This window comes from Rhinoraja longicauda, chromosome 9, assembly GCF_053455715.1.
Source record: "Rhinoraja longicauda isolate Sanriku21f chromosome 9, sRhiLon1.1, whole genome shotgun sequence".
Taxonomy (NCBI): Eukaryota; Metazoa; Chordata; class Chondrichthyes; order Rajiformes; family Arhynchobatidae; genus Rhinoraja; species Rhinoraja longicauda.
This window is the reverse complement of record NC_135961.1, coordinates 52,459,265-52,473,602: the sequence shown is the minus strand read 5'-3', so window position 1 is coordinate 52,473,602 and position 14,338 is coordinate 52,459,265. Positions and strand designations below refer to the sequence as shown.

Sequence of the window (14,338 nt, the reverse complement as noted above, 5' to 3'; positions counted from 1 at the left end):
ACTGAAGTCCCGCTTGGACAATTTCTCGAACCGGTAAAGTGCACAATGATGGCGGCGAGAGAACCCAGAACGCACCGCGCCGCGGAAAGTGCCCTATACGCGGAGGGCAGTGGGGACAGAGGGCGGGGCCTATCGCGGCCTTCGGGTTTCAGGCGCTACCGGCAGCCCGCGGAGTACAGGCCGAAGGTACTGAAGTGAAGGCCGAAGGGTTTGCGGCTGATCAGCGGTCCCCGTTCAGGGCTCTGCAATGCACAGTCTATTTCCCGAATTCCATCCATTGGTGAGAGGCGACGGAGGGAGCGCCTCAGGAGGGGCGACGAGGAGGGAGCGCCTCTGGGGTGGTGGAGGGAGCGCCTCAGGAGGGGTGGTGGAGGGAGCGCCTCAGGAAGGGTGGTGGAGGGAGCGCCGTGGGAGGGGCAACGAGGAGGGAGCGCCTCAGGAGGGGTGGTGGAGGGAGCGCCTCAGGAGGGGTGGTGGAGGGAGCGCCTCAGGAGGGGTGGTGGAGGGAGCGCCTCTGGGGTGGTGGAGGGAGCGCCTCAGGAGGGGTGGTGGAGGGAGCGCCTCAGGAGGGGTGGTGGAGGGAGCGCCTCTGGGGTGGTGGAGGGAGCGCCTCAGGAGGGGTGGTGGAGGGAGCGCCTCAGGAGGGGTGGTGGAGGGAGTGCCTCAGGAGGGGTGGTGGAGGGAGCGCCGTGGGAGGGGCGCCGAGGAGGGAGCGCCTCAGGAGGGGTGGTGGAGGGAGCGCCGTGGGAGGAGCGCCGTGGGAGGGGCGCCGAGGAGGGAGCGCCTCAGGAGGGGTGGTGGAGGGAGCGCCGTGGGAGGGGCGCCGAGGAGGGAGCGCCTCAGGAGGGGTGGTGGAGGGAGCACTACTTGCGGGAAAGACAGTTGAGGTTTCTCATTGAAAACTACAGCACTGGAAACAGGCCCTTCGGCCCACCGAGTCCACGCCCACCATCCCTCACCCGTTCACATGAGTTCTGTGATATCCCATTTTAGCATCCTCTACACACTGGGGGTCATTTATAGAATCCAATTAACCTACAACTCTACACGTCTTTTGGATGTGGGAGAAGGAAACCCTGGCGGTCACAGGGAGAACGTGCAAACTCCACACTGACAGCACCCGAGGTCAGAATGGAACCAGGGTCTCCTGGGTTGTGAGGCAGCAGCTCTACATGCTGCGCCTCTGGGTCGGTGCTGTGACATAAATGTTGGGCTGTACGTACCGATATTCCAGTAAATATCTCATCGTCATACAGCACCTAAACAGGACCCTCAGCCATTCACCTTGGATATACTGTACCACGGGAAGGATGTGGATGCTTCAGAAGATGTATACAAAGATGCTGCCTGGATTAGAAAGTATTAACTACAAGGAAAGGTTGGACAAACTTGTTTTCTTTCCTCTGGAGTGTCAGCGGCTGAAGGGAAATCTAATAGAAGTACTGTATATACAATTATGAGAGGTGTATTGAGGGTAGATAGTCTTTTTCCCAGGCTGGAAGTGTCTAATACTAGATGCCATAAGGGGGTACTGAGTCTGAAGAAGGGTTTCGACCCGACATGTCACCCATTCCTTTTCTCCAGATATGCTGCCTGACCTGCTGAGTTATTCCAGCATTCTGTATCTATCTACCAGAGGGCATAATTTTAAGGTGAGAGAAGTTTAAAGGGGCCATTTTTGTTGTTGTTGCAGAGAGTGCGGTAGATGTCTGGAACAGACTGCCAAAGTTGGTGGGAAGGTAGTGGATGCAGATACAATAGCAGCATTTAGGAGGAATTTGGACAATATCCGCGTGCAGGTGGGTGAGTTTAAATTGGCATTGTGGACAGAAAGACTGTGGGTCAAAGAGCCTGTTCCCGTGCTGCACCATTTTGAAAGACTGCACTCTTGTCCTGCAGATGTAAAACTTCTGGAAGCTGTGGTGGATGGATTTCCCCTGGTGACTGAGCTGCAGGACTGTAAACATTGGCTGGTGAAACATGTTCCTGGCTGGACGGACTGCCCTGCGCATTCGCTGTAAGCACAGTCATGCCGGGAGTTGCCTTGCAAATCTGCCCGGCTGGTGTGTGAGGAGGTCCTTGCGTCTGAAGACTGGGCCTGGATTCTCCCAGCCTCTCCTCATTGATCGCCACCGTCCAAATGTCACAGGTAAATCTCGATCATTTAGCCTCGGCGCCCCCACAATGGAGGAGGTGTTCGGCCGAAACTCGCTGCGGGGTTACCTGAGCCAGTTGGAACGGGAGTATTCAGAGTCATTGGAACGGCTCAGTCTCTGCCAGGCTTCCCTGGAGACGGAGGGAGAGGAAGGGTCCAGAGCACTGCAGAAGCGACTGAGCGAACTGGCACCAGTGGTGACTGAGCTGCTGCAGCTGAGGAACAAGGAGCAGGAGCTGCAGGACATTCAGACCTTGCTGAAAGGTGAGGGGCTGATCTCATTCAGTGTCCTAGAGTTAAAAAGTTTGTAAATAGTCCATGCTGAGCAAGGTGCTGAACTGAGCTACTCCCCTTTGCCTACATATGGTACATAACCCCGCTTAACCTTTCCTATCCATGTCTTTTAAACTTTGTAATTGTACCCACCTCTACCACTTCCTATGGCATAACTGTGAACAGTTTGTCCTCATGCCCCTTTAAAAATGTTCCCCTCTCACTCGAAACCTGTGCTGTGGTGCAAAATGACCCCACAACCTTATTCACCAGATCCGTCTGTCATATATGACATACTGCGTAAAATATCTATCTAGCTACCTATCTATTTAATCATTCATTCGGGAGGTGGCAAGTGCCAATATTCATTGGCCATCGCTAATTGTCCTGGGCATTAAATAGTCAACCTTATTGGCTGGGCCAGGGTTGTTCGTAGACCAGACTGTTACATTCCCTCCCCTGAAGAACATTCACAAATCTGTCACGTGCCCCCTCGGGTGCTGGTGGGGGTTACATTCTGAGCTGGTGGGGGTTACATTACAGGCATATGGTAAAATCAGTACAGATGCCGACGCCTGGTTTCTCTGTGGCAGATGATGATGCCGATCTAAAGAGGCTTGCTGAGAGCGAAGAGAGTTCTTGCCAGGCAACCATCCAAGCCCTCAAGGCCAAGGTAGGAACAGCTCCCATCTCCTGCTTTAGAATTGGTGGAAGTGCTGGAAAATTGAGGAGCCAGGGAAATGGGAAAGAAACTTCCAATATTCTAAACTTTCTCGGTCAAGATCGGGGCAGGAGGGAGGAATAATCGGAACCTGATAGTCAAAGTGATTGCGGCTGAAGGTGATGCTGTGGCAGAAGCTTCAGGAGTCTTCATTTTGAGGATGGTAGAAAGAGGAAAAAGAAGGAACGGTGTATTTTAATCCAGCAATGAACTGCAAGTTCAAACGCTATGACAGACAATGTTTTATTATCAGGACTGGTTGGTGACTGGACTTCTCATCTCACAGTCCTGGTGCTGAGGACTCTGATTAGAACTCTCATCCATCTTCTCCTGCATTGCAGATTCTTTCACTTCTGATCCCCTCCGAAGAGGTGAACAATAACGACCTGATTCTGGAGATGACTGCGGGCGTTGGGGGACAGGAGTCCATGTTATTCACTGCAGAGATGTTTGAAATGTACCAGAGTTACGCAGCCTTCAAGGATTGGCACTTTGAAATACTGGAGTACTGTCACAGTGAATTAGGTAGGACCGTTGGTTAACACTGTAAGCTGGGTATTAAACCCCACCACAGTCATGTCTCTAACACCTTTGCAGCCCCACAGCTTTCTGACATATCTGCGTATCGTGGCTTGACCTTCTGACATTTCTATTGCTCTACCCTGCTTAGCTGTCTGTTCATCTTTTGAAACCCCAAAATCATGAGTGTGATCGTTGTAATTTTTTCTCTCGGTATCTCGCACTCTAAACATATCTCTCTTTCTCTATAGATATTTTAAAGCTGGAAACACCCAGCAGGTCAGGCAGCATCCATGTAGAGTGATTCAGAATTAACATTTTAGGTCAGTGACCCTTTTTCAATGGGAAGGGTCTTTGACTTAACTTATGAACTGCTTCTCTCTTCACAGATGCTGCCTGACTTGCGCAGTATTTTCTATTTTCAGTGTAGTACATTTTTCAGTGGCTCGGTGTCAAATGTGGGCTGTTTCTGCTCATGTGGAATGTCACTGGGCAATCACTTGCTTTGTGGCAACTGAATGAATACATGTGATTGTAAAACATTTTCTATCGTTAGTGGAACACAGGAAATTGGGGATAATGGAGAAGTTAGAACAAGGTGAATAGATACATCAAGCTTTCAGGTTGATAAATAAATGCAGAGATGTTGGAGGGATGAAAATCTGTGATGAGAATATTAAATTCTAGACTGGGAGCTGCAATACTTGCATTGTTTCTTTGGGTTGGCAGTAAAGGTATTTGGGTATGCAGGAAAAATGTTCTCGATTTTGGGGGGAGTCCAGAACCAGGGGTCACAGTTTAAGAATAAGGGATAGGCCATTTAGGACTGAGATAAGGAAAAACTTTTTCACCCAGTAGGTTGTGAATCTTTGGAATTCTCTGCCACAGAAGGCAGTGGAGGCCAATTCACTGGATGTTTTGAAGAGAGAGTTAGATTTAGCTCTTCGGGCGAACGGAATCAAGGGATATGGGGAAAAAATAGGAACGGGGTACTGATTTTGGATGATCAGCCGTGATCATATTGAATGGCGGTGCTGGCTCGATGGTCTGAATGGCCTGCACCTATTTTCTCTGTTTCTAAGGTGATTTCCCTTTCCACAGGAGGCCTGCGACATGCTGCAGCCAGTGTGAGCGGTCAGGGAAGCTACAGACACATGAAGTACGAAGGGGGAGTTCACCGAGTGCAGAGGGTCCCCAGAACAGAGAAGCAAGGCAGGACTCACACCAGCACCATGACTGTGGCCGTGTTGCCCCAGCCCACTGAGGTATCTATACTGCTTTGCACCCATGGTAATTAAGGCCACACTGTTTCTGGTGAGCTACTGATGTGAAGGATGTTAGGCTGGCAACTGAAGTCTCCTCCAACAGCTTGGATAAGGCTGTTGCATTTGCATCGTGTTCTCTCTTGTCAGCAACTTTTTTCACATGGTGTTGGGTATATGGAACAAGCTGCTAGATGTAGCAGTTGAGGCTGGAACTATAACAAAGGAAAGGTTTAGCAGGCAAATGAAATTAGTTTAGATTTCAGTATCTTGGTTGGCATGGACATGTGGGCCAAAGTGCCTGTTTCTGTGCTGTATTGATCTATGATGGACCTTTAAGCTGCTTCTAGACTGTCCTATCTCACATTTCTAGAGCTGGAGACAGCATGGGTTAAACAGAGTAAAAGCCTCTTGTTGCCTCATGAACCACTCCTAATGAAGAGATAGGACAGGTTAGATACACAGTAAACATCCCCTCTCACACTCCCAAGATCGTATCAGCATGTGTGAGACACAGAGTAAAGATCCCTTCACACAATTAAATGATGTACTCTGAGGACAGGGGCAGCACTGGTTAAGTGCAGAGTAAAGTTTCTACCACACTGTTTTGTGACACACATTCATGGCCAGGAATTGCACTGGTTAGAGTTTAAAGCTCTCTCTACACTGTCCCATCACATACTTCTAGGCCAGGGATATTATGGGTTAAATTCTTAAAGCTCCTTGTACATTCTCCCATCAGACACACCCAGGATAGAGCATCATGGGCTCGACACAGAGTTACTCCCTCTACCCTGCAGCCACCTTGAACTCACTTCTCCAACTTGTCTTAGGTTTACCAGATGGAAAGATTATGTGTCATCCACATTGTAACAGCTTGAGAACTTGAATTTGTGTAAAAGGAAATCAAAAAAAGTTTGATGAACGGCCAACTGGTTCACAAAAATATTTTTTAGTAACTGCGGTTATCCTTGCCTGGTCTGTGATTACCCATCCCTGATCCAAAACTTCACCTTCTTGGGTTGTCTCGGGGTTGGTGGTGAATGCTAGTGGGCTTTAACAAGTGCCTTAGAGGAGGTTTGTGGGGCTCAGGATCTGGGACAGCAGGAGGGTGGGGCTGGCAGTGGTGGACAGAGGGAGGACCCGGGCTGGTCAGCGGATGAGTTTTGTTGGCGCTGCGAGTGGTGGCTTTGCACTTCAGTTGAACGCTGTCCACTCATGTTCCTCCGATTAGATTGAGCTGACGATCAGCCCCAAAGACCTGCGGATAGAAACAAAGCGAGCGAGCGGTGCGGGGGGCCAACACGTGAACACGACGGACAGCGCAGTCCGAATCCTCCACATCCCGACAGGTAACAGCACTCAAATCATGCATAAATACCACAGGTAGTGGAAAGAGAAAAATACAAGATGGACACAAAATGCTAGAGTAACTCAGCGGGAGAGGCAGCATCTTTGGATAGAAGGAATGGGTGATGTTTCAGGTCAAGATCCTTCTTCAGACTGAATCATGGGAGAGGGAGATACAGAGATAATGACACGTAAGGTGTGAAAACAAGACAAAGGGGATGGATTTCAAGGAAAATTTAAAATGTACAAGGTTCAGAATATAGTCTTTTACAACATGATAGAGTTACAGTGACAGAAAATGCTGATTACAAAATGTGCAAGGTCCGCGGTGAGGTAACTGGAGGTTTTAGCGGTTGTTGGGGAGGTAGTTTTGGGATGAAATGTCACATGGGAGGGCTGGAATGGAGAATCACAGGGCTCATGATGAGGAAGGTAATCTGGATGGAAGGGAATTGTTCCGAGCAATGGGGCTGCTGGGCACTCGAGGAATTTGGCATGTCTGTGACGAGTCTTACCAACTTCTACAGTCTTAGACCAGTCTTCGAATGAAGGGGAGGCCATTTAAAACTGAGGTGAGAATGAACTTTTTCAGCCAGAGAGTTGTGAATTTGTGGAATTCTCTGCCACAGAGGGCAGTTGAGGCCAAATCACTGGATGGATTTAAGAGAGAGTTGGCTAGAGCTCTCAGGGCTAGTGGAATCAAGGGATATGGGGGGAAGGCAGGCACGGGTTATTGATTGTGGACGATCAGCCATGATCAAAATGAATGGCGGTGCTGGCTCGAAGGGCCAAATGGCCTCCTCCTGCACCTATGTTTCTATGTTTCTACAGATGTACCGTAGAAAGCATCCGATCAGGATACAAATAAGTTTAATTTGGCAATTGCTGAGCCCAAGGTCTCCAGAAAGTGCAGAGTTGTGGATGTAGCCCAGTCTATCACGCAAACTAGTCTCGACCCCTCCACCCCCATTGACTCCTTTTACACTTCACACTGCCTTGAAAACACTGCCAACATAATCAAGGACCACTCACACCCTTGTCATTCCTCCTCCTCCTTTCTCCTATCAGGTAGAAGACACAAAAACTTGTGTCACCAGATTCAAGAGAAGCTTTGTTACCAACTTTTATCAGACTAATGAATTGTCCTCACATAAGTTACGAGTGTAGTCCCGATCTTGCAGCCTACTTCATTGTATGGCTTTTGCACTTTTTTAATCTGCATTTTCTAACTGCTGTGCTGTAATGCTACATTCTGCACTCTGGTATTTTTTTCTTTGTACTAGTTGTTGTACTTCCGTATGGCCTGCTTGCACTCGTATATAGTAAGATTTGACTGGACAGCACGCAACAGTTTTTCCACTGTAGTTCGATGTATGACAAAAATAAACCACTGTTTATTTCACCACCGATGATGAGTTGGCTGCCAGGCACTGTGGCTATCCTGAGGTTGGGGGTCGTAGCGTTCAAGTGCCGATCTCTGGTCAGCAGTACTTGTTTCTATCCCTGGGCAGGTGTGGTAGCCGAGTGCCAGCAGGGTCGGTCGCAGCTGAAGAATCGAGAGCGAGCCATGCAGCTGCTGCGTGCGAAGCTGTACAGCATGAAGCTGGAAGAGGAGGTCAGCCGACGGCACCAAGCCCGGAGGATTCAGGTATGTCAATGGTGCACACTAACAGACACGGGGAGAGTAGACAGAAAGGAGCATTATGGTATGGTACTTTATGGTATGGTACTTTTTGTCACATGTGCCAAGGTACAGTGTAATTCATATTTGTATACAATTCAGTACGTATCACTCTGCATAAGCACTTAGATATATATTAGATGAGCATCTCGGACACAATACAAGTGTACAGCAGTAGTACAGTGACACAGTGTGCAAGAGTTGCCAGTTTGGGGCCATTTTCAAGAGACAGTTGTAAATACGGGATCTTGATTTGACCATGAAGGTATGTTGGCTGGGTAGCGTTACAGGGTCGGCCTGGCCAAGCGAGGCCGTGGTGACCTCCACCGCTGTAGGCCACGTGCAGTCCATGTGCTCGGCCTCTTGGAGCAGCGCCTGGTCCAGCCAAGCCCCAGGCAGCTGCAGGGCCTCCAGCGGACCACTTCCCCGTCGAGGCAATGCACCTCCTCCCACTGTCTGTCTGCTAAACTGCCCTCCAGGTGGATTCTCGTGGGTCTTCAAACTGCAGCCGGCGAGCCGGGCCTTCCAGACAGGTTTCCGCTCTGCGGCGTGGGTCCTCTATCCGTGGCGGGCTGGGCCTACTGGGCGGGATCTGCTTTGCGATGCGGGTCCATCGCTGTGTTATTAAGTAAGTTCATAAATGATAGGACCAGAATTATGCCTTTAGGCCCATCGTGTCTACTCTATCATTCAATCATGGCTGATCTATCTTTCCCTCTCAACACAATTCTCCTGTCTTGTCCCCATAACCTTTGACACCCTTACAAATCAAGAATCTGTTCATCTCTGCTTTAAAAATACCAACTAACTTTGCTTCATAGCCGTCTGTGGCAATGAATTACACAGATTCGCTACCTTCTGACTAAATAAACCTGCAGATGCAGTGTACCTAGATTTCCAAAAGGCATTTCACAAGCTGCCACATTAGAGGCTGGTGCATAAATGAAGAGTCCATTGCCTTGGAGAAAGTGCGTTAGCATGGAATGAAAACTGGCTGTTTTGCAGAAAACAAAATAATTGGAAATGGGTCCTATTCAGACAGGGGATCTTATGAAACATATAAGATTATTAAGGGATTGGACACGTTAGAGGCAGGAAACATGTTCCCAATGTTGGGGGAGTCCAGAACCAGGAGCCACAGTTTAAGAATAAGGGGTAGGCCATTTAGAACGGAGATGAGGAAAAACTTTTTCAGTCAGAGAGTTGTAAATCTGTGGAATTCTCTGCCTCAGAAGGCAGTGGAGGCAAATTCTCTGGGTGCTTTCAAGAAAGAGCTCGATAGAGCTCTTAAAGATAGCGGAGTCAGGGGGTATGGGGAGAAGGCAGGAACAGGGTACTGATTTTGAATGATCAGCCATGATCACATTGAAAGGTGGTGCTGGCTCGAAGGGCCGAATGGCCTACTCCTGCACGTATTGTCTATAGGAGGGATGTGGAGTACCCAGGGGATCAGTTCTTCTCCTCAATTGTGTAATATTTCCAATAATGACCTGGAGAAGGGAAACAAAAATTAAGGTTTCTAGATTCCAAATTTGCTGATAATACAAAACTAGGTGGAAGGGCACGTTGTGATGAGACTGCAAGGTGAATGACATTCAGAGAGATCTAGGTATTCTAGTGCATGAAGCACAAGCAGTTAGCTATCATGTTCAACAAGCAGTTAAGGTCAATGGCATTTTCACTCTAAATACATCAGTTAACATAGCTGTTTTTATTTGTTGATCAGTTTTCCAGCTAATCGCATTCATGAACATTCATTAGTGGGGGCACAGTGGCGCAGCGCTAGAGTTGCTGCCTTACAGTGCCAGCGACCTGGGTTTCGATCCTGTCCTCAGGTGCTGTCTGCGGAGTTTGTATGTTCTTACTGTGACCACATACGTTTTCTCCGAGTTCTCCAATTTCCTCCCACATTCCAAAGAGGAGCAGGTTTGTAGGTTTATTGGCTTCTATAAATTGTCCCTCGTGTGTAGGATAGAACTAGTGTATGGTCGGCACGGTCTTGGTGGGTCGAAGGGCCTGTTTCTATGCTGTATCTCTAAACTAAACAATGTCACACATTTCAAGATATTTACCAACAGACTTCTTCAACTCTTGTTTTTTTATCAGATTGGGACCAGAGGAAGATCAGAAAAAATCCGAACATACAATTTTCCACAGGACAGGGTTACGGACCATCGGATTGGGAAATCGCTCTACAACCTGAAGGGCTTCATGCTGGGGGAAGAGTTTCTGGATGAGATGGTTGAGGAGCTGAAAAGCCTGTCCGATGGTGAATGTTTGCTTGAGTTCCTGGAGAACATGCAGAGACGTCAGAACGAGCGGGGCATCAGTGACAATCTCTCAAAACCCCATTAACAGTGGACTTTATGCACCGGCTCGTATTGATTCTACACTGCCCTGGCTCGGCTCCTTTATGGCTGTAGCCCTTGCCTGTAGTCGGCGCCTCCAGAGTTATTCCAATGGATGTCATCAGGCCTCATTCAATCTATGCTGACTGCAGTTGAGCCAAATCTCTGCAGTTGGTGTCTTCACTCAAGCGGTCTCATTGTGCCAGTAAGCTCCACTCACCACCTCTGTGCTCACTCACTTTCTCTAGCTCCCAGTCCAGCAGTATGTGGATTGTCTTATCCTGTATCTTTGGATCCCTCCAGGGCCTTGTCCCTTTTCTGTATAAGCCCTCCATTGCTGCCTTCTGAGATCTCGGAACACTCCCCCCCCCCCCCCTCCCCCCCCCCCCCCCCCCCCCGTGATCATCTCCAAATGTAATTGCTCCACTGTGGGTGACAATGTCTTTGGCTTCCTGTGACTAGAGGTCTGGAATTCCCTTCCGAAACCCTGTTATAATTCTCGTCACCTGAGGGAACCTGAGCATGGCATCCTTGGTGAAATATTACTCCAGGCCTATAGAATAGAATAGAATAGTTCCTTTATTGTCATTGTAACATGAGCCATGTACAACGAAATTGTAAAATGTCAGCCAGTCAGTGCACCATTCAAACATTTCTAAAAGCTAACGATACATACAAGGTAAAATATTTTAAAACAGATAAACAACTAAAATAAATATCATGAAAATAGCACGCATAAACACCCAACCCTACATCCTTCTGTCGATTTCACAGTCTCTTATTATGTATCGCCCCTGCGTTCCTTGGCGGCTACATTTAGTGCCTTTATAGCAGTGGGGTAAAAACTATTTTTAAATCTGTTTGTCCTTGTCCTTGTAGATCTGTACCGTCTGCCTGACGGTAACAGTTCAAACAGGGAGTGTCCGGGGTGGGAAATGTCCTTTATAATACTCTGGGATTTTTTGATGCAGCGGGAACTGTGTAAGTCCTCCAAGGTAAGTAGAGGGCAGCCGACAATCCTCTGGGCGTTGTCAATGGCCCTCTGGAGCGCTTTCCTCTGAGCCGCTGTGCAGCTGGTGTACCATACGCATACACAGTATGTTAGGATGCTCAGTCAGTTTATTGAAAACTCAGGCAATGAAACTCTGATCTGTGAGAAGATATCATGATGAGACTACAAAGCATCTGTACCTTTTTGAGAATTAAGAGTTACGTAAGTGGTATTTCTGTGGCATTTTCTCTGCTGGACTAATTCGGAAAGGGTGAAGGTGATCTTTGATATAAGAAAATAACTGCAGATGCTGGTACAAATCGATTTATTCACAAAATGCTGGAGTAACTCAGCAGGTCAGGCAGCATCTCGGGAGAGAAGGAATGGGTGACGTTTCGGGTCGAGACCCTTCTTCAGTCTGAAGAAGGGTCTCGACCCGAAACGTCACCCATTCCTTCTCTCCCGAGATGCTGCCTGACCTGCTGAGTTACTCCAGCATTTTGTGAATAAATAAAGATGATCTTTGATCTTGATAAGGTACAGAGAAATGTAGTTTCACAGATCGAGCTATCAAGAGGAGATATGGACATTGCGCTGAGATGCATAGGATGAATTCCTTTAACCAAGCTGCCACTACTGCACCATGCGGCATTTCACAGTCAGGTCCTGCAGAATGTGGTCAACTCCCACTATCCTGGGAGCCATCAATGATTAAATTAACCATCTGAAATGCAGCAGTGCAGCCTTTGATTAATTGAGAAAACTGGTGTTTTCCTGTCCCTCCACTGGCCTAATCTATAGTTAGGTTCTGGTGTGTAAAGAGCTGGACAAGCAAGGTTTTACTGTATTACTTTTACTTGGGTCACTGTTGGAGAGGAGGGAAAGAACAGAAAGGTTTCCCTTGTAGACCAAGCCAGATGTGTGAAAATCACAAACCAATTTACTTTGATGCAAACAAAATATGAGGAAGAAAACAAGGGAGCACTGAGAGGTGGTTTTATTCATGGTCAAGGCTTTGGGTCTTTTAAAGGGGAATAAAGAGGTGGAGAGGTTCACAGAAGAATTCCTTGCCATGAATTCCTCTTCTCCACAACCTCATTCTTGCCAACAAACCAGTTCCTGCTACCCCACCATCCTGCCACTTATAACTCATACCAGTATTCCCCAACTTTCAGATGTAAAATTCCATCATGGCCCACCATTCCTCCAAATCCAAAGGCTTCCTGTGAATTGAGGAACCTCACTATTGTGCGCCATGTGTTTACCTCTTGAAACTTCATGGCAAGGAATTCTTCTGTGAACCTCTCCACCTCTTCATTCCCCTTTGCACCTATATCTCTTCTCTTCCTCTCCTTCCACCTCCATTCCTTCCTCTAGCTTCACAATGTGTAACTCTTCAATACTTTTTTCTCACACCGATCTGTCTTTTCATCTCTGGCCTTTGTCCAACTATCTGCCTATCAAAAAACCCCCCTTGCCTGCATAGACCTGACCTGCCAGGCCTTTCCTGCTTCAATCAGTCTGACGACTGCCTGGGTCCTGACCTGAAACTTCACACATCCATGTTCTCCAAATATGCTGCCTGGCCCACAGAGTTACTCCTGCACTTTGTGTCTTTTTTTGGAAACCAGTATCTGCAATTCCTTGTTTCTGCTTTTGGTGGGTAAATGAGATCTGCAGGAAGATAGAAAGATCATGATGCAGGTCTCAATAATCCCCCCCCCCCCCCTCCATTCATGCTGGTTGATCCGCTAAGTTCCTCCAGCAGTTTGATTTTTTTGTTTAAAAGTTATTGACAACAGATTTTTCGTTTAAAAGTTATTGACAACAGATTTTTTGTTTAAAAGTTATTGACAACAGAACATGCTGAATCTTGCCATTTACTTGCCAATTTCAGAACTATTTCCACTTTTCGAAGAAATCATCATAAGCGTAGGCCAATCAGCTGCAGGCGCCTGTCTAATCAAGAAGATCAGAGCTCTGGAATTAAATGCCAGTCTTATTGATGGTGTCTGAAATTATTGGAACCAACCTAGTTAACTAATGCTCTCAGGAATCTCCCATACCTTAACCTGTCTGACCTACAATGTCTATGCGGCATGATCACTTTTTTAAAGAGGAAGAGGAAGGGGAGGCCACGGTGTGATTTGAAACCGGGGTTGCCACGTGAAACTGAGTGAGAAACTGAGCATAGTGGATAATGAGTGAAATGGGCAGGTTGTCTAGTCGATAATCCCCACATGCAGATCAGTGGAAGATTTGGGCCTTAAAAACACTTGCTGGGTATGTTGTTCAGATGCAAGGGTGAATAACACAGGTGCTTTGTAAACATAATTTATTGCTTTCATGACACCGTGAATGTTAAGAAAGTCGTGTACTTATTAATTAAATCAAATCGAGTTTATTGTCATAAGCACAATTACAATTAGATAGATACAGGTACAATGAAAATCTTACAGCAGCGTCACGGGCACATGGACAGACAACACACAAAAACAAATTATTTCTTGTATCTATTTTTGTGAATAAAGTAGGTCGAATATGGGTGACCTTACCCAAGCTTTCAATCGACATCACATTCCAAACAAATCAAAAATAATTTAAATTAAGTGGCCCTTCTCCGAGCTGTTAATAAAATGAATGGAACTGCAGGGATATGTTTGCACCTTCGGAGCCGGCACTCTCAGTCATAGAGTGATACAGTGTGGAAACAGGCCCTTCGGCCCAACGTGACCGCACCGGCCAACATGTCCCAGCTACACTAGTCCCAACATATCCATGGACCGTTTGGTCCATATCCTTCCAAACCTGTTCTATCCATGTACCTGTCTTTTAACTGTTTCTTAAACGCTGGGATAGTCCCTGCCTCAACTACCTCCTCTGTTCCGTACACCCACCACCCTTTGTGTGAAAACGTTGCCCCTCAGATTACCCCTTCAACATGCGTCCTCGATCCCCTCAATTAAAAACTCCAACCTTGAATCCGAGCTTTTCCTGCACCTTTCCCCAGTCACACTGATGGTGATTTAGTTTCTCCT

The 14,338-nt window shown here is 47.4% G+C and overlaps 1 protein-coding gene across 7 annotated transcripts; it reads left to right on the top strand.

The window, feature by feature from the left end:
• Positions 1 to 128: 128 nt before the first annotated feature.
• Positions 129 to 10,677, top strand: mtrf1l (mitochondrial translational release factor 1-like). 7 transcript variants are annotated; one of them, XM_078405476.1, is made up of 9 exons: positions 129 to 186; positions 1,694 to 1,799; positions 1,880 to 2,419; positions 3,022 to 3,101; positions 3,491 to 3,674; positions 4,770 to 4,933; positions 6,165 to 6,282; positions 7,792 to 7,928; positions 10,068 to 10,677. In XM_078405476.1, exons 3-9 carry the CDS (start codon positions 1,981 to 1,983, stop codon positions 10,314 to 10,316), a joined length of 1,371 nt encoding a protein of 456 aa, XP_078261602.1. In that variant the 5' UTR covers positions 129 to 186; positions 1,694 to 1,799; positions 1,880 to 1,980; the 3' UTR covers positions 10,317 to 10,677. The 7 variants fall into 7 exon arrangements, with proteins under 7 accessions (XP_078261602.1, XP_078261599.1, XP_078261598.1 ...); XM_078405473.1 differs by having other exon boundaries at positions 1,694 to 1,803; positions 1,900 to 2,419; XM_078405472.1 differs by having other exon boundaries at positions 153 to 280; positions 1,900 to 2,419.
• Positions 10,678 to 14,338: the final 3,661 nt, after the last annotated feature.

Excerpts from the sequence above, each read along its gene's own strand:
- mtrf1l (XM_078405476.1), top strand. The coding sequence starts at position 1,981 with ATGTTCCTGGCTGGACGGACTGCCCTGCGCATTCGCTGTAAGCACAGT. Across the intron at positions 3,102-3,490 it reads TCCAAGCCCTCAAGGCCAAG|ATTCTTTCACTTCTGATCCC; the intron begins GTAGGAACAGCT and ends CCTGCATTGCAG. Across the intron at positions 4,934-6,164 it reads TGTTGCCCCAGCCCACTGAG|ATTGAGCTGACGATCAGCCC; the intron begins GTATCTATACTG and ends TCCTCCGATTAG.